General features: G+C 32.4%; 2 protein-coding genes across 2 annotated transcripts; one reads left to right on the forward strand and one right to left on the reverse strand.

Moving 5' to 3' along the window:
- The first annotated feature begins 1,303 nt into the window (after window positions 1-1,303).
- Window positions 1,304-4,860, forward strand: LOC119680328 (peptide-N(4)-(N-acetyl-beta-glucosaminyl)asparagine amidase-like). The gene is made up of 8 exons (XM_038093093.1): window positions 1,304-1,785; window positions 1,847-1,968; window positions 2,035-2,547; window positions 2,602-2,924; window positions 2,994-3,078; window positions 3,142-3,238; window positions 3,334-3,453; window positions 3,521-4,860. The coding sequence occupies exons 1-8, from the start codon at window positions 1,410-1,412 to the stop codon at window positions 3,808-3,810; spliced, it is 1,926 nt and encodes a 641-aa protein (XP_037949021.1). The 5' UTR covers window positions 1,304-1,409; the 3' UTR covers window positions 3,811-4,860.
- Window positions 4,861-7,120: 2,260 nt separating this feature from the next.
- On the reverse strand, window positions 7,121-26,332 carry LOC119680635 (midasin). The gene is made up of 14 exons (XM_038093558.1): window positions 26,048-26,332; window positions 25,753-25,979; window positions 24,726-25,686; window positions 24,498-24,661; window positions 18,571-23,878; window positions 18,344-18,503; window positions 15,818-17,646; window positions 9,214-15,762; window positions 9,028-9,154; window positions 8,448-8,907; window positions 8,270-8,375; window positions 7,586-8,191; window positions 7,445-7,522; window positions 7,121-7,381 (listed from the first exon to the last, which is right to left on the reverse strand). Exons 1-14 carry the CDS (start codon window positions 26,162-26,164, stop codon window positions 7,202-7,204), a joined length of 16,872 nt encoding a protein of 5,623 aa, XP_037949486.1. The 5' UTR covers window positions 26,165-26,332; the 3' UTR covers window positions 7,121-7,201.
- Window positions 26,333-27,419: the final 1,087 nt, after the last annotated feature.

The following is a 27,419-nucleotide window of genomic DNA, read 5'->3' on the forward strand; positions in this document are numbered from 1 at the left end:
CTCTGTAATAAATGTCTAAATTTAACATATGCCTATTAGGATAAATATGTGGGTTCTTGCGCGGACATGTAGCATATCCTTATATAAACAATTACATCTTAAATGTAGGTAATGTAAGTATTAAAATGGTATTGTATGATTGTATTACATGCCTTTTGGTCATTACTTAATAGATCTACACTAAAACACGCCTATAGACATATAGACTGTGTAATTGTGGTATTTCTAATGAAAGTAAATTAAAAATCAATAAATCTAACATTTATATACAAAGTATTTTATATATGTATGTAACTTCAAATTATTTGTCATATAAATTTAATATGTATTTTCAATTTTAAAGTTTATAACTTTTTATTAAATTTCCAAATTTTTTTGTTAAGCGTTATGCCGTTGTTGTAACTCATGCTGTACCACCTGTCTGTTTTGTTTCTTATTTTTCCCAAAATTGTTATAATTTAATCTGAATTCTTCAATAATAGGTATATTCCACGAGCTACTCATAGTAACTTTGAGTAACACTGTGTATACACAAGTGCTTCCACCAGCAAATTTACGAGTAAATGAGAGTATCTCAGAGAGCATAACATCCCTGTCGAAATTTAAATATGATACACAGACTTTACTCGTACATTTTTTTTCAAGTAAAATTTGTGTTGATGTGTTAATCAGCTATTTTGGCTTGAATTAAAAGTTTTGTATTGTTTATTTACGAGGCACTGGTGTGCTCACTAGATTTTACATAAAGGTGTTCCATGTAAATCTGTGTAAATAGCGAAATTTGGCACTCTATTTGTGTTACGCTCTTAGTTTGTACTTTACTTGGGTTTTTCCACGAGTAGCTCGTGGAGCAGACCTAATGTCACATCTTTCGCCATTCAAATATTAAACGAACATTTTGCTCGTTTTTCTTTGAACACACATTCAGCAGCGAGATATTCGTACACAGATTCTGAATGAATAATAAGTGAAGATAGCAAAACAAAAAACAGCTGACGTACTGGGTTTTCGGCAATCAATCGTTTTATCTAAATCACCCTTTACCATTCTCTGTTTCTTTGTTTTACGCATTTTATTTGTAAAAAATATATTTTTTTGTGGACTCGTCTGGAACTTAGAATTTGACACGTGTTAGATAAAAAGGAAATAAATAAATAAATTCATTAATTAAAGTAATTAACATTTATATAAATTAATAAATACAAAATTATGCAACTGAAATAATTAAATACAAAAAAAAAAACTACAAAATAGAAGGTCTGATGCAATTAAAAAATACTATAACAAAATTATAACGTATACCTTGTATTAGTGAAAAAAAAGAACAAACACAGCTGCACACGAGATTAAAATTATAAAATAATTTATTACCTCACCCCGGCTTCCACCGAACCGTTCAACGGCCTATAATGTCTCGAGTTAACTTGCACTCTGTGCAATTAATAGAACCGTCGACATCGACGACAGCAGATCCACAAGTATTAAAAAATTCCAAAGATGCATACTTAGAAGCAGTGCGAATTTTATTAGTTTTACTGGAAAACGTTTTAAAAGAGCCACAAAATCAGAAATATCGAACCATTCGCCTTGAAAATAAAACAATTAAAGAGAAGCTACTTTCACTTGTCGGCAGTGCACAATTACTGTTTGCAATTGGATTTCAAAAACGTAATAATACCGAATATACTCTACCGCTCGAAATACCACTTCAACAGATCTCGGAGTATAAAAATATTTTGCAGCAGCGCAGGGATGCTTGGTTGAAGGGAGGGACTGTGCCCAATAGTAAGTGTGTAGCAAAAAATAAATTTATTGTATTAATGTTTTATTTATTTTTTTGTTATAGTTGATTTTGAAGTTTCACTGAAATCAACCGCTACGAGCTCCAATATGAATGCACCACCAGTAGTTAATTTTATACGACCATCTGTGCCTTACCGGCAAAGAACCACATTTCCTCTAATGTTGGTAAGATCAGCTCTATTATAATTTAATTATTTTTTATTTATTCCAGTTTTAATTCTTTCTCTTTAGCGCACTACCAATAAATTTCTGCAGTCACTTGAATTCTATTCAGATGCCGTTATGCAATATGAAGATGAGAATTTGCTAAATGCTGGACGTGAAATTATACCTATCGATGATCTAACACAAAAGGCGAGTCAGAAACTGATTTCAATACAAGAGCAAATTGCTGAAGGCGCAAGTGACAACAAAGAACCTTGTATAAGAGATCTCATATTAGTTGAATTAGTGAATTGGTTCAATACAGAGTTCTTTGAATGGGTTAATAATATGCCCTGCAAGGTGTGTGGCAGTGAGGAGAGTAAGTTACGACGTACTCAAACGGAGGGTGATGTACGCGTTGAAGTCGGTATCTGCTGTGGGCAGGAAACTAAATTTTATCGTTACAATGATATATCCCAATTACTAGTTTCACGAAAGGGTCGGTGTGGCGAATATGCCAACTGTTTTACGTTTTTATGCCGTTGCTTGGACTATGATGCACGCATTGTACATTCCTTTTTCGATCATGTCTGGACGGAGGTGTGTTCTTGTATAAGTCAAGTTAGTCACAAGTTATTTAAATCATATTTTCAGGTTTATTCTGAAAGTCAATTACGTTGGTTGCACGTGGATCCGTCGGATAATGTTGTTGATTCGCCACTTATGTATCAACATGGTTGGAAACGTAATATTGATTATGTTTTTGCTTATTCCTGTGATGATGCACAAGATGTTACTTGGCGTTATACAAATAATCATAAACAGATTTTGAAAACGCGCAGGTTGTGTGCAGAAAACGAGCTTATTGAATCCTTAATAGCTTTAAGAAAGAAGCGTCAAGCTAACCTTAGCGAGGAGAGAAAGAAATACTTGAGTCAGAGGAGTATGTTGGAATTAATTGAGCTAACAGTCGAAAGGTTAGAAATAACTTTTGTAAATTAATGAAAGTAATACATTTTTTAATTTTTAATCGTTTTTAATTTTAGAGCACCAACCGAGAACGAACTAAAAGGTCGCAGTTCGGGTAGCTTATCATGGCGGCAATCGCGTGGGGAACATACATTTAATGACGTAAGCCTTATATGATTGTAATAGTCAATATTTGAGTGTGACTTATCGTTTGTTTCGAAATAGATTTTTATTTTCACACCAAACAACACCGAAATAGAAAAAAAGCAATTCAATGTGCGTTATTGTTGCTCAACTGATCTGTATGAACGTTACATAAAAGGTAAATAAATACACAAATTAAATGAAACAATTATTTTGCATTATTTTTATAATACTTATATACCATATACTACTTTATACTTTAACAATGCTTAGATGGTTCGAATATAAACGTGTTAACAACATATAAGACTTGGCAAAGTGCACAGTTTTCATCTGAAAATATTTTACGTAAGGTGGAAAGAGATTGGAAAATGGTTTACTTAGCTAGACAAGGTTAGTTTAGCTAGAATTGGAACTTCTTTACCAAACAGTCCGTTTACAATTATTCTTTCTTTTACAGAGGATAGTGATTATGCAGAAATTGTGTGGAAATTTAAGTTTACAACGGAAAATTTAAAAGTGAAGAATTATAATTTAATTTTCGAGAGGAAAACTTTTGGAGAAGGCCAAATTGAAGTATTAGTCACCACCGGCGATGGTGAGACGAATATTGAGGGTGCTACGGAATTTCAAATTAAAGCTAAACTATCAGGCGGTAAAGGTGATGTTGCTTGGCAGCATACACAATTGTTTAGACAAGGATTGAATGCAAAAGATTATCCATTTGATTTGCAAATTGAGTTTATGTAAATAGATTTTAGCCAAAAAGCGTATTGGAAGGATAAGTAGAGATTTACAACATGAATTAAGATAGCTTTGAGTCCTGCATTTGTTTTCGAATTTCCAATTTTTAAAGTTCCTGTTCAGAAAAGATTCATTAATTTGTTAGTCTTTAGTTTTGATAATATATAAAAGTTCGGAAAACAATTTTGAACTAGGTTTTTAGAAATCGAATATATGTCACAAATCATTTATACGCTTTTAATCTTCAAAATTTAGAAAGTAAGAAAGAAAGCAAGAAATTTTTTTCACTTACAAAAAGTTTAAAAACAAATTGAACAGATCAGGATAAGTTCAGGATCCTCTTAAACAGATCAACGTCTCGAATCGTTTTAGTCGTTTTCATGTCAGTGAGACTTACATAATTTTAAGAATAAAATTTTTATGCTCTTTAAAATGTACAATATTAGTTGATTATATCTCGTAATTGTTGTTGTAATCCGCAGGGACCTAAAGAGCAGAAAACATGACAGGATTGCAAGACAAAGACAGCATGGAATGTGTAGTAAGGGAGATGTCAGATGTGAAATTGTGTTTAGTAAAGGTACAATGTAAGTGCTAATTGAACCCCGCATCGTACTCCTATGTTGTAGTCGTCTTATTCTACCAATTGAGCAATTACTCAGATCAATAATGAATATATGAATAATAATTTTTATTATTTTTAAATATTATGTATATTTTGCAGATCTTAATATTCTTACCAGTGTTTGTTATATATTACCCATCAGTATTTAAGAAGATTTTTTGATTTATTTTTTTGAAAACTTCGACGAAAAGAAAGAAGTTCAAGTTGTCGATATTGACGAGTGATTGCAGGTCAACACTCTCTCATTTTGCAAACCTGTATATCTACCCCATAAATTTTTAAAAACCAATTTTTATCTATTAGATATATTTTCACAAACTATTTTGTATATAAATATATTTTATACTGATAAGAAATTCTATCATAAAGATTCTATACATAAAAGGTTCTTTAAAAAAAAAATTACTTTGTTGAAACATTCCACATAAATTAAGTACTTAAATATCTATTGAGATAATTTACTTATTATAAACATTTCATCGGTTGATAGAGATTTGCATATAGTGATTATATGTGTTCATGATTCAGTTTCAAATTCTTATAAGGAAATTAAAATTTGTATCATATACTTCGGGCCAACTTCAAACAATTATCAGAACTGTTGGTTCAGATTTATTTAAATATCTACTATAAAAAAATATAAATTTGACCTAAAAACCTTATTAGACATTTTAAACAACTCTCCTAGATATGTTGAGGATAACGGAGACCATAGATACCATATATATTATTATTAATTAGCTAGCGAGTCATAATATTTGCGATGTTCACATCACTGTCTGTCAATAATTTAATCTCTTAGATATTGATTGAATGAAATTAGTTGAATATGTCATATAACGTCCACACACATAAATTAAAAATAATGTTTTATATCTAGATTTCACTTCCAGAAATAATTTAAAAATTTTTAATATATTGGTAGCAGCACGTTCCTTGAGCCTTTAAATGTAAGTCCATTGTGAAAAATGAGTTAAAAAGTAAATAGTAGCAAAGTGATTTGTAGTATAACTATGTAAGAAGGGAATTGAATAGTACTTCGACATTTTGATGACTAAGCATGTAGATTGAAAATTTTTTTTGGAGTGGGTCGAACATCTTCGGGTAGGTCCAACATCTTTGAGTAGCTTAAACATATTCGAATAGATCACAAATTTTTGTACATTGGAAGTGTTTGATCCAAATTTTCGAATTCGAGTATATATCGCAATCTTGAACACTTTAAAGCACTAGTAGGATATTTCGACTTTCAAAATCAACTTTGTTCTTTAACTTAATACCTACTTTTCTTTTACCTAAAAACATATGGCTGTGTTCTTACATGACTAGCTTAAGTCTTATTTACATAAATATTCTTGTTCAAAGAATTTTTTAGGAGGTACTTAGTTTTCTGGACACTTAGTGGAGCATAAAGATTTCTCATTAACTACTTGTGTGTATGATTAATAGAAACCTAATATCGTTTTTTAACACGCAAGGCACATATATATATTTAAAATTAATATTTAAAGTTCCTTGGTACATTAGGACGAATGACATCCTTAGGGACCTCAAGATTGATCCCATCAAAAAATACATAAAGGATAGAGCCCTGAAATTATTTGCGAAATCTGACAGACTTACTAACACCGTGTTATCAAATCTCAGATTGGTTACAGGCTCCTCGGGGAGGTATGCAGATCTGAGGTCAATTATTGCTTAGTCTGATGAAGTGATAAACAATAATCCAGTCAAGGCGCAAAGAGGGGTTTTGAAGAAACCTTGCAGTTAATAGAGAGTAAAAGTGCTCAGGTGCACTGACTCAACTTGCCTCAACATAATAATAAAGCTATATAAGATATGATCGTGTTTGGTATTGATGCATGATTCTTACACATACAAGTTCTTCCCATTGACTAATACACAATACGCTTTCTAATTCCCTTAATAGTTTCCATAATTTTATATAAATCTTTTGTCTCAAGTCGTTGCAACCCTCGGGAATTAATAGAGCACAAAATATGAAACTATTACATAGGTTCGGATGGAGGAGGAATGAGGATCTGGCTGGGTGTTTATTGAAATAAGACAATGTCAAGTGAAGAAATCTGGCTTCTTCAATAGGACGGAGTCATAAATCCATAGGGCACGTATTGTTATATGCATTTTTTATATTGGTATGTCATATTGACAATTGACATTTTTATACGTGAAACGTAAGTGTTTAGCACATGAGTTTACCCTGACCTGAATTGCTTGTGATACATTGATCTTATACCAATTTTATAGTTTTTATTACTTAACCTTCAGGGTTCTAAATAAGCTCGTCCTATAGCAAACTATATAGAGAGAATAAATTTCTCTTTGAAGGAAATATGCCGAGGTTTATTGATCATCGAACTAATTAGTTAACATATTTAAAGTGTAAAATTTGTTTTTTTCCAATGCAAACTAATTTTATTAAATGTTTTTAAACAAATTATTGAATCTTTTATTGTGATATCTAAAAGTATATAAATTAATATCATCGCAACAATTGTTTATGAGATTTGTTGTAAATCTTTAAGTATCCCAAGTACGTCATCTAAAAATTTAGACTTATTTTTGTTTTGTCGAAAAACCAAAAGTAATTGATTTTATTAAATAATTTTAAAAATTTTATATAATACTTATATTCGAAAATATATTGCTATACTTAAATGTACATTAAAGTAATCGATTTTAATATGATTAAAATATCTTATAAAGATTTCATATTTACAAATAAAAAAATTAAAGTTTATAACTAAAAAATTATTGTTCACTATTTACTAATTCAAACCACTGTCTCATAGCCTCACTTAGCACGGTTGGAAGCTGATTTAAATCTCGCACTATAACGTAATATGGAAAAGGAAAATCGTCCATATACGATTTAATATTGACACTTTTATCCGGCAGCATTTCCATAGCTTGGACATCCAATATAGAATGCTGGTAGAATAATATTTTATTTAATTTTATAAAATGAAATATAAAAAATTTCTCCGATCTTACCTTGTTTTCAGGATTATCTATTATTATGTAGACTAAAAAAATCCTTTGTAATCGCGCCAGTTTTACTGCATTTTTAACCTATGATGGGAAATTAATAAAATATTTTAATATATATATAAATTTACTTTGATATGGATTTACCTTTATCTTGCCTTCTCTGAATATATTATGACCATCACTAAGTATTAATAATAGATTTTCAAATAGACCATTATCTGACCCTACGTTACTTTCTTCAGTATTTATTGTTCTTATGAAATCAAGCAAATCTGCGATTTTTGTTTCATTCTGTGCAAAGCACAGAGAATTCACAAGTTTGGGACCATCGAACTGTTCAGTGTGATTCAATATAATTTGTGGTGTTTCACCAAAGGAGACAATACTAAGACGACCGCTTTCTAGTAATGTCAACGCTTGAGAAACCAAGGAAATAGCTTCGAGTGTTAATGTTTTAGAGTTGTTGTGATGCATTGATTTTGAGTCATCAATAGCAATAGTAATTTTGTAATCACGTTGCGCTGGTTTAGTGCGTCTTAGCCAGATTTTGTCTTTACGAAATTGTGAAGCAATGTACGGAATAATTTTTTTCATATTAATTCGTCGTCCGGTACGATAATCGCCCTTGAGTCGTGTGCATTTGGTTGGTTCTAAAATAAGACGTAGTTGCTCACATAAATCTCTGGCATTTTGTGACATTCGATTTGATATTGTTTGCCATGTTTCGTAATCTTCATGTTGTGGTATTGCCTATAGAAGCGTAACATAAAAAAAAATTGAATAGAAATTGTGTACATAAAAACTTATATTAATTTTTCAGTTACTTACCGACTGATTGCCTACTATTTGTTGTTGATACATTTTTCTAAATTCCAATGTCTCTGCTGGAGTTAACTCTTGCGCCTGCGCAGAGTTGTCTAAAAGTATTTCGCTACTACAATTAAGAAATATAATTATTAATAAAATTTATTATAAACACGAGTTTTAACAATATTTAAAAACTTACATGCAATGGGCTGTAGTATCAGTACCACGTGGCACATTCATTGTCTCTACAACTTCACCTTCAATTTCCATTTGTTCATCCGTTTCAATTCTTTCCTTAACCTTCTCTGTTTTTGAGGGCTTTTCTGATTTATGATCAAACTTTTCGGCTTCCATATCGTGTATGTCCTCTTCATTGTTTAAATTTTCATTTTCATCTTCTTCCATAAGTTCATCATTATTTTCACACTCTGGTTCATTTTCATCTTCTTTATCTTGTTGATGCTGCAGATTTTTTGATTGTTCCTCAGTAGCATTATCTAAAGTAGTTTTATCACTTTTTTTCGGTTCCTTTACATGTTGATACTCTTCAGCGGCAACGTCTTCATCTTCTGGCGTGTTAATCTCACTCTCAGTTTCTTTTTGTTCCTTTAGTTTATCAATAGTTTTCAACTGCTTAAGTTTGTTTTGCTCAGCTTCTCCTATAATTTAAAACAAACAATAATTCTGATATTCCAAATGAAATACACAGCATTCTAAATAAATAAATCCTTAATGCAAAGATTTATTTGAGGATCTTTTAAGGATCTTTTTAAAATTACCTAATGATCGTTCTTCATTTGTTTTGCCTTGCTTGCGTTTCTCTTTGGTATTTCGCTCATTTTTTCTTTCGTCCTTAGAAATCATTTCTTTTGTTTCAGCAATACCTTGATGACCGCCATCATTTTCCTGTAAATATAATTCAAAATATGCACTTTTACTTAGCATAACTACTTTATAAAACTTACATCATTTTCTGCTTGTCCAACACCATCTTTTTCTTCACCAGTTTCTTGTTCGTCTAATTTTTGTTCCTGCTTAACATCTTCTTCGTTTTCATTTAATACTTGATCAGCAGAACCTTTATTTTCTGTTTCGGGTATAGATTGCACGTTATCTTCTTTACTAGACTTATCTTTAGATTGCTCATGTTCTTCAGGTTTTTCAGCATTTTCAGTTTCTTTCTCTACTTCTTCCTCTTCAATTTTCTCATTTTCTACATCTCCACGTGTTTGAGAATCAGGCTCGGTATCTTTCTCATTAGATTGCTCTTCTTGTTTTTCATCTTCATTTACATTATTTTCATCATGTTTTTCTGTTTCACCAACACCATCATCATCTTCAGAGTCACTACTATTATTTGCCTCTTTTGCCTCTTCGTTCTCTTCTTCAATATCGTCAGTATTTTCATTTTCATTTTCAGTTTCTTCTGGTAGTTCCATATTTTCTTTCATTTTATCAATATCAAATGGATTTTCACCTTCATTCTGTTCATCTCCATCGTGTTCTTCATCGACATTATTCATTTCACCCAAATCCATTTCTTCTGCTTCAGGTGGCTCTTCTAATTCATTATGATATGGATTTATTTGATCTTCATCAACTTCTGGATCTTTCATATCATCTATATCTTTCTCTTGTTGCTTACGCTTATCATCACCTTTTGGCTCACTTGTGGCATCAAGCCCATCTTTATCATGTTCATCTTTTCCGTCCTCTTTGGCCGCATCATTTTTGGTATCTAAATCGTTATGTGAATCTTTTTCATCTTTTGTTCCTTTACCATCATCCTCTTCATTCATTTCATTTTCATCTTCATCTTTTTCTTGGTCTTCATCATCTCCCCAAATTTGATCATCTAACTTATCAGCACCGTCTTCGGTTTCACCCATTTCTTTATTTAAATCTTCTTCTTCTTCCGACTCTCCACTGTCATCTTCCTCATTTTCTGGCTTTTCGATGTCTTGCATTTTACCATCGAAATCATCACTCATTTCTATGCCTTTCTCTTCTTTGCAATCCTCCTGCTGTTTATCGTCGTCATCTTTGCGATCTTCAGGTCGTTTCGCATCTTCAAGCTGATCTTCTGATTCTATTTTATCTGAAGCATCTTTCTCACCTGTACCATCCTCTAAGCCAAAACCTTCACCTTCTTTTTGATCTTTTTTCGACTCACCCTCCTCATCTTGCATTAAATCAGCTGGCACACAGAACCCTTTAGTACTAATCTCAATAAATACTGTTAACATAACTGATAGCATTTTTGCAGTTATCTTGTGAGCTCCAAGTTGTTGGCAGAGATAAAATTCAGCTAGTAGATTGTGTTGCTCCAGAATGGGTAGAATAGTGACTACCTTATTCAGATAAATCTTTTTTTGTTGTGTTGGTTCCGCATGTTTTAATGCAGTAAGTATATTGGAAAGTTTCTCAATTACAGTGGACATATTAAGAATTTCCCAATCTTCTATCAGTTCGCCGTGCAATTTCTTCTTTAAATGCTGTTCTTGTAATTCTGCTTCGTCTTCTAAATTATCTGAGTCATCAGTTTTATTCGTGTCTGTTGATTTGTCCAAATTAGGCTTGGGATGTTTTTTATAGAGTTTCTGCAATGCAAGTAACATAACATGTAATATGTTTTCTAATTCATTGTTAATATTTTCAAATGATGCCAGTGATTCCACATTTTGTGTATTTTGTGGAATAACTGCAACCGCTTCAAGTAGTTCGATGAGAGGTTTGGCCATTGGAAGGTACTCTCCGCTTTGTATTGATTTTAATATATCTATTATTTGCTTTGTTAGTTCGATCAGTTCAGTATGTGCACTTTGATATTCTTTTAGTTTAACAAAACTTAAGAAGTTTCCATCCATTTTATTCATATCTCGTAGGGTGTTCTTCGCAATCTGCATAACCATATCGATGACCGTATTTACTTTCGACAAGTGTGGGGAACTTTGCAATAAACTGACTTGATCGTTTGTGATCACGTTATGGACATCCGAATTATCACTTGGCGCACAGTTAAGAAGAAGCTTAAACTGCTCATACACATATAGTACACGACTAACGGCATCCTTAAGGGCTTGGTATGTGTTATCGTATAGAGTAAAGTCAAGATTTTCATTATTTACTTCGTTGGGCGAAATGATTTCAGCAATGTTCTTAATTTGCTGTAACATCGCGTGTAAATCATAAATGTTTTTAGTCGTTTTAGCTAATAACTGGCGTTGCTCTTGCGCCAACAAAAACAAACCGACAGCATTACCTTTCATGCGTTCAATGTTTGGTAGCCCTAATTCAGAGAGGGGAGTAAGCATGATGTTTTGTAAAAGCCTTAATTTAAACACACATTTCGCAAAATATTTATCCAAATTTTCATTTAAATGTAAGATACACGTGGGTAAGCGTCGTTCTTTGAATGCGTTAAGCATGGTTTTAATGCAGAATGGTGGCAAAGTATAGTCTTCAAATTCGGTACGGAAGGATAATTCCATCAGACCGCTTTTATAGCTTATACCCAACTGTTGTAGAGTTTTGAATAAATCTGTTAGACCTTTACGTTTCTGTTGTAAGATTTGTTTTGCTTCCAAAATTTGTTTTGGTCTCTCTTTCGAGCGATCAACGGTCAGGCTGCGCAAGTGCTCACAGTTCTCCAGTTGCTTGCATAGTTGTATGTCTAGTGCCACAATCAGTTTTGAATATACAGCATTTGTTACGGTTTCTTTAACCACATTTCTAGCAGTTGAAAAATGCTTTACTACTTTATTTAGCAGCGTCTTCTCTCCTTCCGCAGAGATTGACTGAGAAGCATATTTTTCACCCAACTTCTCAGCTGCCACAAATAATTTCGGCACTTGTAGATAATACTTCATTCTGCTATCGTAACGTAGATCCTTGCCTTTTTCATTTTCAAAATTATAGTCCTTGACGGTAGCATCTTTGGGCTGAAATACAGGTGTAATTTTTTGTTGTAATCCGCTTTGATATTCCTTAAGGAACTTATTTAAATTACGATGAACACGTGCTACATTGCTACGCATGCTGAAGTAAGATAAGTCCTTATTGTAGCTTTCAATTTTGACCAGTTCTTTCAATTTCTTCTCAATAGGAGCGCGCATTGTTGTTGCGGATTCTTCAATTTCGGTGGCAAATTGTGAAAAATATAATTGCAAATTGTGCAAACCAGAAATAAGTTCAAGTCTTTTCTGTTCTGTCAAAAGGACAACAGAGTTTTTGTCTATATTGTGTAGATATAATTCGAATGCTTGCAATAGCTGCATTCTAATGTGAAAGTCACCATAACAGGAAACTTCCACAAATTGACGCAATATTTGAATGATTTCACTTGCAGTCACTTTCGATTTTTGAGCGATATCAACCTGATCAAGTATTTCACCTTCCGCAAAACGTTTTTCTGCATACTTCATTTGAGTGAAGGTACTATCTACTTCATGATCCAGAATGAATTCTTGAATTAAATTATAAATGAAGAACCAATATTTATAAGCTTGTGACTCAATCTTCTCATAGGTTTGGTCAAGACAATTCCGCCAAAATTGTAATTCCAATTTCATCCACTTTTGCACAAACTCTGCCACTTCGATTTCTTCATCTCGTAAATTATTGTTTTTATGCGCCACCTCATTCCATTGAGAGACCTTCTGACGTAATAACTGAAAACCAGTGTTGAAGCGCGCCACAGGTGATGTCGAAGGCAGCAAACGTATGCGTTCAATTACACACTTTATGTCAATCAAACTAGCATGTTCAGGATAAAGTTCCAGTTGCTCAATTACACGTACCTCTATACGACTCAAGACATCAGTACATGTTAATATTTCTGACAAATTGGAATCCTTGTAAAAATTGTATGTTCTAGTACTTTTTTCATCGTTTAAGCTTGAGCTACGTAGCATTTTTTGTTGTAAGCCAATTAAGAACGCAAAACTATTGTAAGCATTATCATCCAGGACATCGTTAAGACAATTCTTGTACTGTGTAAATAGGCTTACGAAAACGTTCAGTCTTTGCTTAAAGGGTGTAAGGATTTCCAAATTAATTTTATTTAGTTCCTTTAAATTTGGTTTATGATAATGAATGCGAGTATAATATGTCATAACGCTTATAAAATATTTTCCTAAAAATGCATAGTCGTCCTCTCGAATGATTTGGAGTGATTTTGTTTTTAAGTCTTGCTTCTTTTCCAATTTGATGACTTTTTCTAATGTGTCTTCTAACATAAATTCTCCGAAATCTTCCTCCACATTCGTGGGGAAATATTCTTCAATTTCCTTAAGTTCCAACAATTCTTCATCTTCCGTTGCACATTTAGTTTTAGTAACATAAATGCTTTCTTCTTCAATTTTCTGCTTACGTCTTCGTTCCTCCTCGCTTTGCCAGATTTGATTGCAAATATTAAAAGCAAAGTCCAATTCCGTAAAGTTCGCTTCATTTATATTTTCCGAAATGGTTATTATGTTACGCAGTTCAGAGAGTTTTGCTTTCAACAATTGAAAATAGACTAATTCACTGTTGGGAAGTTTTTCTAATATGCTGAAGATAGCAGCACGATTTGCGAATATATCTCGAGAGGAATGCACATTAAATATGTTCAAAGTTTCCACTGCTGGAAACGTTACTATGTTTGTCAAAACTTTGTGTAATTTGCCTTCTTTATTAATATTTGTAACTTCATGTGTCATATCTTTCGTCATAAAAGCACTATTAACCTGGGTCAGTACAACTCTCAAGCCTTCAAAACCAAAGCGTAGTTGTTCCACAGCACACTTTATTGGTTGCAAAAAGTCTTGATAGTAATCGGCATATGGTTTCAGTATATGATTGATAAAATGCTGTGAGTTTGCTATCCACAGTTTAATTTTGTTCAATGATTCCGTGCAAGTTTGTATTGCTTCTGTTGACTTTGTTGTATGCACGTCACTGGTTAAGTTGTGCCAACTATGCGAAGCATTTTCAATGAGTGCACATAATGATTTCGGCTCACAATTTGTGCTCAAGAAATGCTTGATATCCTGAATTAAAGCGCTGTACAGACATTTTGCGGGACGCAATGCTACTTTTTGTATAAACTTTTGCTCTTTGTCTTTAAGGACACCTAAGTGTGCTTCTAATTCCGCATAAATATCTGCACCGAAGTGTTTGTAATGCATTATAATCCTCATAAAGTCATATACTGTACTCATTGTGGTCAGAGAATTGATATCTTCTACTATGTATAAGTGTTTTAAGCGATTCTTTTCTACTGGATCAATGAGTGGAGCATATGTCAGCAGACAAAGTTCTATTGCACCAATTAATGCATTTACATATGATGTTTGGTATTGTATGTTACAATATTTTATGGATATATGTTTAAAATCAACGTCAGCAGATGTGACCATATTGACCTGTGCATCTGTTAGCATTTGTTTTAATTTTTTATAGCCAATATTATAATCAGTAGCGCTTTCAGTTTCCTTACTTGCGCATAGCTTTTCAATATATGTCATTTCATTCAATAGTTTAGTAGCCATCTTAGTTGTGGAAGCGTAATTGTTAATTAATAATGCGCTTGATGTGGACATGGTATGAGAATTTTGCCATATGAGTTGATTTATATCGGAGAGAGTGTGTTTCCACAATTCTAGGTCTTGCAAAGGCACAGGTTTCAAACTGCCATCATTTTGAAAGACGGTATGAATTAATATATTCAATAAATATGGTCCTTCATAACTGTAAAGACTTTCAGCTTCAGCACCGCTGCTAAGAGTTTGCACTACACTGAAGCGAGTAGCTAAACTATTTAATTGAATATCGTTGACAGCACTTGACACTAATCGCTTAAATGTGCTAATACTTTTGTAACCACTATTCAGATATTTTAATAAACGCTCGAATTCATCACTATTTGATATATTGTTGATATATTTTTCTAAGTGGTACCAGATTTTGTGGAAACTCTTATATTTTTCGGTTTGATTTAATTTTAAAAATTGTCGTGTAACATTACTGAGACTGTGTAATTGTTCATAGTAAAGCTCATTAATTTTATACCTATCCCCGATTGAGCTATTATTCAAATCACTCAGCAATGCTTTCAACAAATAATATTCTTTTAAGCATATTACTGATAGCTCCATTTCTTTTATGCTTTCATCGACTGTTGATTCTTCTGTACTAATAAACTCTTCCAAAGATCTTAGTTTCGTATTAATGTCACTAAAATCTGTTGATACAGTCTGAGGATTAGCATTATTTATTTCGATATTAAACTCTTGCAATGATGACTTAAGCTCTTCTGGCAGTTCATTACCATAAGTATGATTAGTAAGGATTTCTTTAAAATTATAGTCGAACTTGTTGTGCTGATACTGGTGTAATAAAGCATGTAGTTGGCGTGCATTGCTGGATTTTTGCGCATTGAACTTCTTTAATATAATAGCAGCACTCAGTGATCCATAGGATGGGATAACACTAAGTAATTTATCACATTTATCTGTAATCGCATTGAATTGTACCTATAAAGGAAAAATAGTTAAGTATATGTATACATCTTGAAATATAATTGCTTACCTGTTCCAAATCGAAAAGAGGTTGAAATTGTGTCATTTCTTTCGTATATAATTTGCGTGTCAGTACTAACGAATGCTTAACATTGTCTATATAATCAGTAATGCCTTGTAAGCTAGTTTCGTAGGTAGCATGTTGTTGTTGACCGGTGCCTGTATGAAGCTCTTCAAAGTGACTCAATAGATGTTTGTTTAACCATTTAAAGTGTAGAACAAGTTTATCAATTAAATCTTTATTTAATTGTTTATTAATGAAAAGATTTTGCTTCGCAGTAAACAGCAAGCGATTGTAATAGAGCACCGCTCTTTGTAGCATTACGAAGGTCTTGATATCAATATTTGTTTTATTTACAACAGACTTAAGAGTATTCGTGAGGTTTGTTAGAAAAGTCGATAGATGTAAAAGGAGTTTGTTGTTGAACTTATCCGGAAATATTTCAGTTGCTATTGCTTTTGAGTAGGTAAAAGCATTCGCTTCATACAAATGGGCGAATTCCTCATTTGGTACACTATCAAGTAGTAACTCTAAAATAAGCAATGAACTTAAATTAAAGCTGTACACATTGGTAGTACCGGATTCTTCAATTTGTGAAGTATAATCACGTATGCGTGGAAATAATGTCATATTCCATGGCAAATTATGTAATTTAACAGTTACATTAGTTTTATATAGATCTATAGTATTATGAAGTACTTCTGACAGATGTTGCAATTCTTTATGTTCAGAGAGGACATTTTTTAAATACAGAAAACGTAATTTTACGTCTTTTATTGTGCTTGTTTCATATAAAATATATATAAAAAATTGTACAAGTTGTTTATTGTCAAGACATGTAAAGTCAATTTCTTTAAATTCTTTAAATAACAAACTTAGATTATTATCTTTTCTTTCATTCATATCTAACAAAATTTTTAAAGCTTCAGTTTGTAGTTTTATCATAGTTATCTCATCAAGTTGACTGCAGTATAAAATGACATTTGCCAAATGATCTTCCTTTCTTTCTATAATCTGTTCTTCAGCGAATTTTGTGGATTCGAGCACAATTTCTCTTAGTTTATTCTGATAATATGTTAAACCATGACCCAATAAATCCGTGTTAGCGGAATATACATAAACTTCCATGCCACTAACATAGATGGCGCGTTGTGTATCATAACCAATTCTTTTATAGGAAGCTACTAAGAATGCAAATTGCGTTAAATGTGATATGTTGTAATTATTAATTTCTGTTAAATGCACAATACGTTTATGTATATTTAGAATACTTTCAATGTCATTAATAGCTCGCACGCCCTGTGTGTATACAATCATACGCATATCATCTGTGGTGTAATAGTCTTTAGGTAATGATAATTCTATACAGCGATTTCGCATAGCACGTGATAATTCACCATTTTTGGGATCAGTGGTTAGAAATGCTCTGAAATTATCTGATTTCTTTACAATTTCAGCGCTATCATCCGCTGAAATACCTTTTTCTGATATTAACAGTTTACCATTGGGTTCAAAAACCGGATTTAGACGATCCAATATGGCTGAAGAGCAAAGATTTACATGTTCAAGCAATATATATTGACCGATTTTAAGTGACTTCACAATTTTGGAATCAATCCATTCAAAAGAACCGCCAGTGTTTAATGTGTCAGCATAGCGTATATAATTTGTGAGCACCACAAGAAGATTTTGTTGTTGCTGGAGCTTCGCTTTATTAAACCCGACAGTAGTTGTTAATATTGTAGCTTGTTCCAGCTCCTCAATTACCAAACTCAGCAATTGAACACGTTGCCGGAATGCATTTAATTCTTTAGAGGTGTCTGTAAAATTACCGAGTTCTAAAAAACAACATATATTATTAAATTTCTTAATAAAGCATTAAATTTAAATTATATTAAAGCAACTATTTTCTTTATATAAAAGTTTTGGAATAGTAGTGTACTAACAAAATTTTGTTTTTAATCAATTAAATTTTTAGCTGAGCATAGCGCAGTTTCGAATATTCCTTCTTATATATAATATTCTTATATACTATATGTATATGTATTCTTATATTTAATTATTTTTAAATAATATTTAAGATTATAAGTACCAATAGATGAACTTTGAAGCTTAGAGCCAGTGTCAATTGGTCAACTAAGCCAAAGCCATAGTTGACTTTGTTTTAACTTGGAGTTTTGTTAATTTAAAGTGAAAGTTAACAAATATATATATTATAATATATTAGAACAAAATTATAAACCCGCTAAAGGATAATGGAATTAATTAATTGTTGAATTTCAGTATTATTTTTTTTACATAGACATTATTTATTGCGTATTTTGATATTATTCTTTCTCTCTTTATTACATTTATTAGAATTTTATTTATGTTAGTTATCAACGTCACTTTTATGTGGTCAACGTTTAATTGCTTTCTATTTAACTTAGACCCTCGCTTTAAGCTTATACATATATACAAAATGTTTATAAGAAAATGCGATGATTTTACTTATACACACATATGAAAAATAAAGTCAATCTTCAAACTACTTACCTGGCTTATGATTTGCAAGCCTGCTGTAATTACTCCATGAGTTTAGTAATTTTGTTATCACTTTCCCGGAGACTTTCTCAAATATGGAGTCTTGTATATATCTAAGTAATAGATTTTCAACATTTTGTGATATAACTTCTAAATGTCGGTTTAGGTCAACCTATTATATATATAACATTAAAGCTTTATATTTTTATTAAAATATTGTATAAGTATTCCTCTCTTACCTGTTGGAAGCTGCCTGTTACTGAATCATCGATTTGATCTGTATTACAAACTTGATTTGAGATTATACAAAGTGCATCAATTAACTTCGTTTTTCCAGTATCTGTAGGTGCGGAAAGCAATACTGGCTTCTCCATGTGCACACATTCAATCAGATTTTTTAATATTTCTCGTTGTGATACAAGTAACAATGGACACGAATGTTTTTGCTGCATTATAAGCATAGATTCATCTAAATATTCACGATCGAGCACTATATCGTTTAAGTAAAGTTTATCCTCGGTCCAATATAGCGCCACATCTTCAGAAAGTGCATTTAATCTATCTGCATCACAATTAAATACTTTACCAAATGCGTTTCGTATAAATGCCTTGTCTTGGTCACATCGCATTCGTTGATAATAAACAAGTTTCATGCGTTCATATAAGATGAGTAAAAATAATTCAAAGTTCCTTTGGAACAAATCGGAATTTGATGTATTTGACCCTAGTTTAAATGTAAATCCAGTTTGAGGATTAACTAACAAGTCACACCAACGTAAAATATCACGTAAATTGATTTCATACGGTCCTCCACGGTAACCAAATTCCATAGCAGCAATACCTTTATCTAAAGTTTCGGAAAATTTAACTAGTCTCGCAGCCAGATCAAACGTCACATCTGCAGCACTTATACGTGCACCTTCTGCAGTATCTACTCCAACACCATTGGAAGCTTTATATAAATCAAACAAGTTTGCTTTGTATATTTCAGCGCTCTGAAGTAGTTCAGCAAAACCTGTACGCAATTGTTCAAAGTATTGATGAAATTTTCCATTAACCACGTATAATAAATCTTCTGTACTAAGTTTTCGCAAGTACACTTTGTTAAAACGATTTAAGAATGATTGCGGCAGACCCTTCCGTCCACCCCCTTGCTTCAATGGATTTTGACAAGCGAAAATTCTTGTATCATTACTTAATAAAAATGTTTTATTTAGTTCTGGTATATACACTTCACCACGATGATCTAGAATTGCATTTAAGCCTTCCAAAACAGACTGAGGTGCTAAATTTAATTCATCCAACAATATCCATGTATTCTGAGCTTTAAGAGCAGCTAAAAGCGGACCATCACGCCAAACAAATGCACCGAGCTTAGGATCGATTGTGTTTACAGAGTCTTTTTCATCTATTTCAGCTCCCAATATATTGTCTTCTGCTGGTAAATCTGTGCCAAAAAGATCTGCTAAGTCAGTGTGTTCGCAAAGATTAATCCGTACAATATTAAAACCAATGGCTTGCGTAATACTTTCAACTATTGATGTTTTTCCCACACCAGGAGGGCCTTCAAGTAGTACAGGTTTCTTCAGTGACAACGCAGATAGTAAACGGAACAAATTACTCTTTGTTGTTGGAGCTTCAAATAAGAAGTTATTAGTCGCCAAAAGAGAAGCAGTTGTATTTGTGTCAATAAAAAATGGTTTAATACCAAATTTTCCATTGTCTTGTATAACTTTCGTTCCTCTTTTCGATTCCAATTCCAATAATGTGAAATTTTCATTTAATATTTTTTCTGCTTCCTTAACAGCCACATTTTTAATATTATTTTTCAGCATTTCAACTTTTTGTAGTGACTCATGTGGCAGCATTTCCAGTGCATCAAGAAAGACTGTTTCTAAACCAAATATAGCCTTTTCAGCAAAACTTAATTCCGAGTTACTCACTATATAGTTGGCCCATGCTAATATATCTCGTATGGAAAATTTAAATTTTTCTACCACATTTCGCATGTGAAATACGACTTCAATCAAGTATTTTGCTATCAACATAGTTTCATCTTTCGATATATTTAGCTTATAATGTTCAAGCATACAGTTTCCTGCAATTTGTATTAGGTCCTCTTTTGTGTCAGATGGCTGACACCAGATTTCTGTGAAACGATTCCGTAATGCTGGCGAAAGTTCTTTTTTTCCGAAATCACCACCAGGATTCATAGTACCCAGAAATTGAAAACCTTTTTTCGCTTGAATAATAAAATCTTTGCTGAGATCTTCAACCTCTCCAGTCACGCCACCTTTTTCAGCTAGTAGCACAGTACGCTCCGGCTCTAAAATACAATTTAATCTTTCAAGTACAGAATCTTCGGCTAAAGAAATTTCATCCGCCATGAAATATGAACCTTCCTGCATAGCATAAATAAGAGGTCCATCCGCCCACTCAAACAATTTTTTACCTTGAGTATTATCTTTGTTATTTTCATTGCTATTTTCCCGACAAGGACGCAAGCCGCCTAAGAAGTCAGCACCTTCAGTATGCATATGACAATTTAATATACGCAATTGCACACCACGTATGTCAGCAAGAATTTGACAAACTGTTGTCTTACCACAACCAGTTGGGCCAACTAATAGGACTGGTTCATCGAATTGCAAAGCCTTAGCTGTAAGCACTGCCATACGCGTCATATTTCTTGTCCAAACGATATCACTTCGCCTCTTAAGTGTTCTTATATCATCAATGATGCCCTTAGTAACTGGAGAATTTTCTTCGGCATTTATATCAAAGAGACGTGCTATGCCAATGCGTTTTTTAAAGTTTTTGTATAAAGTTTCTTCAATAATTTCTATTTCAATTTCCGTACGGACTTTAGCCGAGAGTACTAAATACCCTTCCTCAATAAGGTGTTGATTCCAATCGTACTTCGAGTCGTTTAATAAGTTTTTATCAGCAAATGTATAACGATTTCCCCAACGGAAAAGATCACGTAGTGTAAACACATTTTTACTTGTACTCTTACGGTGCTTCTGCAGATCAGTCATGCATGAAACCATTTTTTTGGCATAGGATGTTGGTATAAGACAACGTTTCTCTAAAATTATTTCCAATTCCTTTCTAGGTATATCAGAAAAGTGCAATTCAATAAATCTGTTTTTAAATGCTCGCGATAGTGTTTTGCGGCCACCATATAATCCCGGCGGATTTTGTGTAGCAAATAGCATAAAATTAGGATGAGCCTTCACTACTTTTTGTGTTTCTGGTATAAACAGCTCACGATTGTCGTCTAGTACACGATTAAGTGCTTCTAAAATATCACTTGAAGCTAAATTCAATTCATCAAGTATTATCCAATATCCATTTCGCATTGCTTGTACCAACACACCCTCCTGGAAGCTAAGCTTTCCACTCACATCTGCAGTGTAGGTGCCAATATACTCTTGCAAGTCAGTGTGTTCATGATTATTGATTCGTAAGCAATGGTTACCACTTTTTTTTGCTACATACTGTATCAGACTTGTTTTTCCTGCACTGGTAGGTCCCTGCAACAATATAGGCAACTTGCCTATGGATATAATGCGCGATAGATCCTTTAAGTTCTCTTTAACGCTATCAGTGAGAATGTAGCCTTCACATTCTTGTAACTCATTTGGTCCTTGTTGAATCCAATAACCTTCAAAATTTAAATAGTCTTCGCCTGGGCTTGGTATAGCTTTATTTAAGACAACTTTTGGATTACTAAGTAACGCTTCTTTAATTAAATTTATAACAATGTTGTGTGATACAGGATCTAGTTGTGTAAGGAAACTCATGCAAAAGCTTTCGTATAGATTGCGTTCAATAGAGCCACATAAATTTTTAGCACAAATTCGTAGAGACCGACATAGAGTACGTAGTGAAAAAACTGGTCTATTTCCTAAACCATCATTTAACTCTAATCTTGATAGCACCTTCAGTTTTTTATAAAGTTTAACAATACTTGTCACTGACTTACGTTGTATTCCAGTATTACCCAAATAATCGCTAATTAAAAGTGTTAGATCACTATCAGTTGTGAGTTCATCTACGAAAAATTCAGTGAAACGATTTCGTATGCCAACTGAAAGATCTTTTTTGCCAATATCTGTATTTGGATTCATACAAGCAAATATACGAAAATCAGGATGTCGTTTAACTGGCATAAAATCACCTTTCTCTAGTAATATTACCGATCCATCAGGTTCCAAAATTGTTGAGAGGCATTCTAAAGTCTCTGCAGACGCTAAATTAATTTCATCCAATAAAACCCAATCACCATTTTTGATGCAGTTAACTAAAGAGCCAGGTATGAAGGCAAAGGATATGTTAATGGATTTTGCAAGTTGTGATTTGAGTTTTATCAATTTAACTTTGAGCTGTTCCCATTGCGGCAACAGATCCAATTCCTTTTGTTTTAGTTCGTTGCGATCAGCTTTACCAAAAACCTTTAGACATATGTTATGCATTATTGTGACGAGTGTTGGAAAGTTGCCTTGATTGTAGCATATACAAAACTTATTGAGAAAAGATTCGTTTTTTATTTGATTGAAAGTTTTACGAAATAAAGCCTCGAATTCAAAACGAAGTGGTGCTAATATATATATCAAATCAACAGGTTTAAAACCACCAACTAAGTCCGATACATCCGATTGATTGTTCATATTTACAACTACTAACTTATGCTGGGTGCGCTCTGCCAAATACTGTACTGACGACGTTTTGCCTACACCAGTTTCACCAACCAAAAGCACTGGTTCCGCATGTAGGACACACACGGCAATACGTTCCAGTATACATGAAGCCATACGTGTGAATGAAAATGTATTTCCGGATTTCTTCATAGAAAGAGTATTTAATATTTTTTCAGAATTTTCCGTGAGCTTTTGTCTTTTTAATGTAAAATTTTCACTATTATCATCAGACTTGTCGAAGGGATTCACTTGCTCTTTAACAATTAATTTAGCTCGACCAACATTTATTTGGTTATTGTCAACTACGGCTTCGGGTTTATATACATCTGCGTAGTGTTCACAACGTGATCGTATTATACCTAATTTCGCACCTATGCTTGTAATTAGTTTAGTCTTTTCGATACTTTGCGGCAGATAAGAACAGAATAAATCAACTGCATTTTGGAATACGAAGTATGCACATTCTGCGCTTGTAACCGAAAACATAGGACTAGATCGTTGACACAACTTAATGAGATCTCGCGTTGATACACAACGACCAGAGTTCATTATAATTGAAAAATCTAGTTCTTCACATGGTAACTGCACAAATTTCTGTCCAGTATCGGCTTTATCCTGAGTTTCTTGTCGACGTAAATTATCTGCAGAAGTGTGATTTCCGCTGGAAAATGTAAGAAAGACATCCACAATGCGATTTGCTACAGTTGATAATTTTGGATAATTTGTGCTGACAACTTTACAAAGTTCATTTCGGGATAATGGCAAGATGTTGACCGTGTAGAGATATTTTTCCAAAAGCGAGTGTACTGATTTTTGAACAGAATTTATTGACGACTTGTTGGTTCTGTAATGAAAAATATTTACGAGTTTAATATTAAATAAATTTATTAATTTTATTTTTAGAAAACAAAATCTAAATATTAAAATTGGGTTTCTAACAAAATTTATAAATTTGAAACCATACTATAAACCCATATTAAACTAATAGCATTATATACAAATATTATTAGATCATAAGAAGATCTAAGTCTAAGTATTGAAACTGTAACCCGAGAGGGCATTGGTGCTGCGTCTGTAGTAAATGGTATCGGAACACGGTGATCCCTGTAGACGAATGGCTCCGGATTATAGATCAGGTCGTTTATACAGTATTTTAGTATCGATACTAGCTTTAAGGGCAAAAAAAACTAAATATTTTTATGCCACAAACTAAATATATCCTTAAGATGACATAGCTAACATGAATAGTGTAGCCTGGATTGTCATAAGTGGAGAGCAATATACTAGATAATATTTTATTTAGCAGTGTTTTTGTAGATTATAAAATTTTTGTGTTGTGTACTGTAATGTCAAGGGTGGATCTTTCCCTAAACCTATTCCCCTGAGTACAACTAAGTAAGCTATTTGAAATACAGTAGAGTTTATATTATAGAATATAAAATATTTTTTATATTAACATTTACCTCACAGTAACGAATAGTTGAAATCCAGGTTCAATTTTAACGCAGTCTCTAAAGCCAGGCACACTTAAAAACTTATTCTCTAGTAGACTGCTTAAAATCATATATGTGTCCTGCGTTGCTGAATCTAGATCTTCTAGAAGTAACCAAAAACCATTCATAACGGCCTGAAAAAATTATATTTAAAAATTTATTTATTTCGATTTCACATATACTTTAAAAATAATTTACTTGAGTTAAAACACCAGGTAACCAAATGAATTCACCGGGAACATCCGTACATCGATACTGTCCTAGTAGCATTTTACTGTCTGTTTGATCTCCTAACTGTATACGCAGAAATCCATTTGTTTGACTTACACTATCTTTATCCATATCAAAATCATTATTTATTTCATCAGTATTAGATTTTCTTTTGTTTCCAATAATAACTGGTTCCTTATGAATATTTCCATTGACAAGATTTTCCTTGCCACTTACAACATTTTGTAATTCTGCAGGCTTTGGACATATGTGACCTGTCTTGCGTGCTAAATATTCTACGAGCGTAGTTTTACCACAACCCACTGGTCCAGAAAGGCAAATAGCTTTGCCAGATTCTATGCCCATACCAATACTACGCAGATTTACTTTGGTTGAGTCTACTTTTACTATTTTATCATACGAACCATCCGTTTGCTTGTAAAACTTATAATTATCTTTGTTAAATATTGGCAGGAGTACACCTTCTATATTTGTAACATAGTCCGAACAAAAATCTATTGATATTACCTCATCTTTGGTGTCTAATATATAGACTTGCTGTGCTTTTTCACGCATTTGTATATCAGGATTACTTTCTAAGTGGAACTGTAGTAGAATCTCAGCAGAAATTGTTTGATTTAGTTTGGACAGTTGTGTTGGAGACATATTCGTTAAAAATGCAATGATGTTATTGGCATAAACTTGTTTTAGTTCATTAGTTTTCTCGTCGCTAACAAGTACCTCCACAAATGTGGACCAATTCCATAACTCTTTATAAAACACTGGGTCAGCAATTAACAGGTTATAACAGCATTTAATTATTTCGAAATCATCAACTGCACCATTAGAATCTTCTTCAAATCTACCCTTTTTATTACGAATTGACATTTTGTGCTGTTCTGGTACTGCAAATGGAGCCGGTTTCGAACGGAAAAAGCTTGTGGAATATCTGTTGTAATTGTAACACAAATATATATGAAATAGTGTATATTCATAGTAATTTTTTTAAATTTACCTTTTAACATCGGTTGAAAAACTTATTATTTTACTTAGTGCTATGCACTTTCTTTGATATTGTCCAAAATTATCTGCGTTGACTTCTTCGTCACAATTCATGACAGAAGTAACGATAAGCAATAAATACTCTTCAAAAGCAATAGCTATGGATGTTGTGAATCTGTTGTCTATAAATTTTTTACAGAGAAAACTAAGCAGCCGTTCTATATGTTTTTCAGTGTAAGTCTTAAAATACAAGAAATAATTTTATATTATATGCTCATTATGTGTACAAATTAATAAGTTTTACTTACTGTCACATTGTGAAATTCTTCCAACACTTTATTATCTGCGGCTGATATATTCTCATTGAGTAGAAGCTCTTGCAACAGTCGCATAGAGCTACGCAATTTATTAACACTAAAATCCATTACGTTTTATTTTATTTTGGAAATACTTAACTTAATTTTATAATATAATGACTACAAAACTTTAAATTATACGCAAATAACTTAAAAAAACCAACGAAATTATAAGCACGTTGCGGCAGTAGATTTGTTTAAAACAAGTGAAAACATGCTGCACGTGTAGTCCAAAGTGTTGCCTACTAACATTTAGGAAATTCATTCCACTACCTTTGAATTGTTATTAACTTTTGTATGATAATAATATATACAAAAAAATACAATATTAATATATACATATTTATATATAAGTAAATATATATATTTTATAATATGTTCGAATACATTTCTTGAACTAAAAGTAGAAAATTAAATTATATTTTCCCTTTTTAAGAAAAACCAAAGCGTAGGGTTTGTAACACTGTTTTTATGCAAAGCAATAACAATTTGTTTACAACTACAGCTGATTTTTATTGCATTTAAAATTGTAAACGATTTTCTTGTTTTTGTAAAAATTTGTATTGTTTACCTTTTATACACTGAAAAATATTATGGGAAGGTAAATAAGTTTTGGCATTCTTTCAAAATTTACTTCGTAAATTTGCGTTCATTAAGAAAATTAATTAATAATTTATATACATATGTACTACTTAACAAATTTTGTAAGAAATATAAAAAAATTAATTTATTCGAATCGGTCTAACTTTTAAATAGTTTCTTTCGTTATAAAAAGACACGCCATTATCGGCAAGAAAAAATTTACCTTAAAAATTAATTTATATTCTATAGGCACGAAATTATGGCGTAAATATTGAAAAAGTATATATTTAAATTATAAAGGTTGTTTCGTTTTTTTTTCCCGGTAGATGGAAATCATTGAAAGCTATAGCGTGAAACTTGAACACACGAAAACCAACTTTTAGGTATGCAAAAAGCAAATATTTTAGCCATTAACCATAAAGGGCAAAAGCTGTGATTCCATTTCAGTAATCAAGAAAAATGCAAACATTAAAATACTTAGTATTTAGACAACAAACATTTCTGATGAAAAACTGGATACAACTGATGGGAGGATGTTTTTACTATGTAGTAATTACTGACAATGATAAACTCTTTAAAAGCGGTTATTGTAACAGAGATTGTAAAGAACGGGACCGGTATACTTATGCTTAAGAGACGATTAAACTACAATAACTGACAACTTTTACTGTAGTACTATTTTAATAATATTATAGTCAGTGTTTGACTTATTTTTACAAACTAGAATTAAGGTTTATTTAGA

This window comes from Teleopsis dalmanni, chromosome 2, assembly GCF_002237135.1.
Source record: "Teleopsis dalmanni isolate 2A chromosome 2, ASM223713v2, whole genome shotgun sequence".
Lineage (NCBI taxonomy): Eukaryota > Metazoa > Arthropoda > Insecta > Diptera > Diopsidae > Teleopsis > Teleopsis dalmanni.

Excerpts from the sequence above, each read along its gene's own strand:
- LOC119680328 (XM_038093093.1), top strand. The coding sequence starts at position 1,410 with ATGTCTCGAGTTAACTTGCACTCTGTGCAATTAATAGAACCGTCGACA. Across the intron at positions 2,548-2,601 it reads TCGATCATGTCTGGACGGAG|GTTTATTCTGAAAGTCAATT; the intron begins GTGTGTTCTTGT and ends TCATATTTTCAG. Across the intron at positions 3,079-3,141 it reads GGGAACATACATTTAATGAC|ATTTTTATTTTCACACCAAA; the intron begins GTAAGCCTTATA and ends GTTTCGAAATAG.
- LOC119680635 (XM_038093558.1), bottom strand. The coding sequence starts at position 26,164 with ATGGATTTTAGTGTTAATAAATTGCGTAGCTCTATGCGACTGTTGCAA. Across the intron at positions 23,879-24,497 it reads CAACTATTCGTTACTGTGAG|AACCAACAAGTCGTCAATAA; the intron begins GTAAATGTTAAT and ends TTTTCATTACAG. Across the intron at positions 18,504-18,570 it reads TAACAGGCAGCTTCCAACAG|GTTGACCTAAACCGACATTT; the intron begins GTAAGAGAGGAA and ends TATATATAATAG.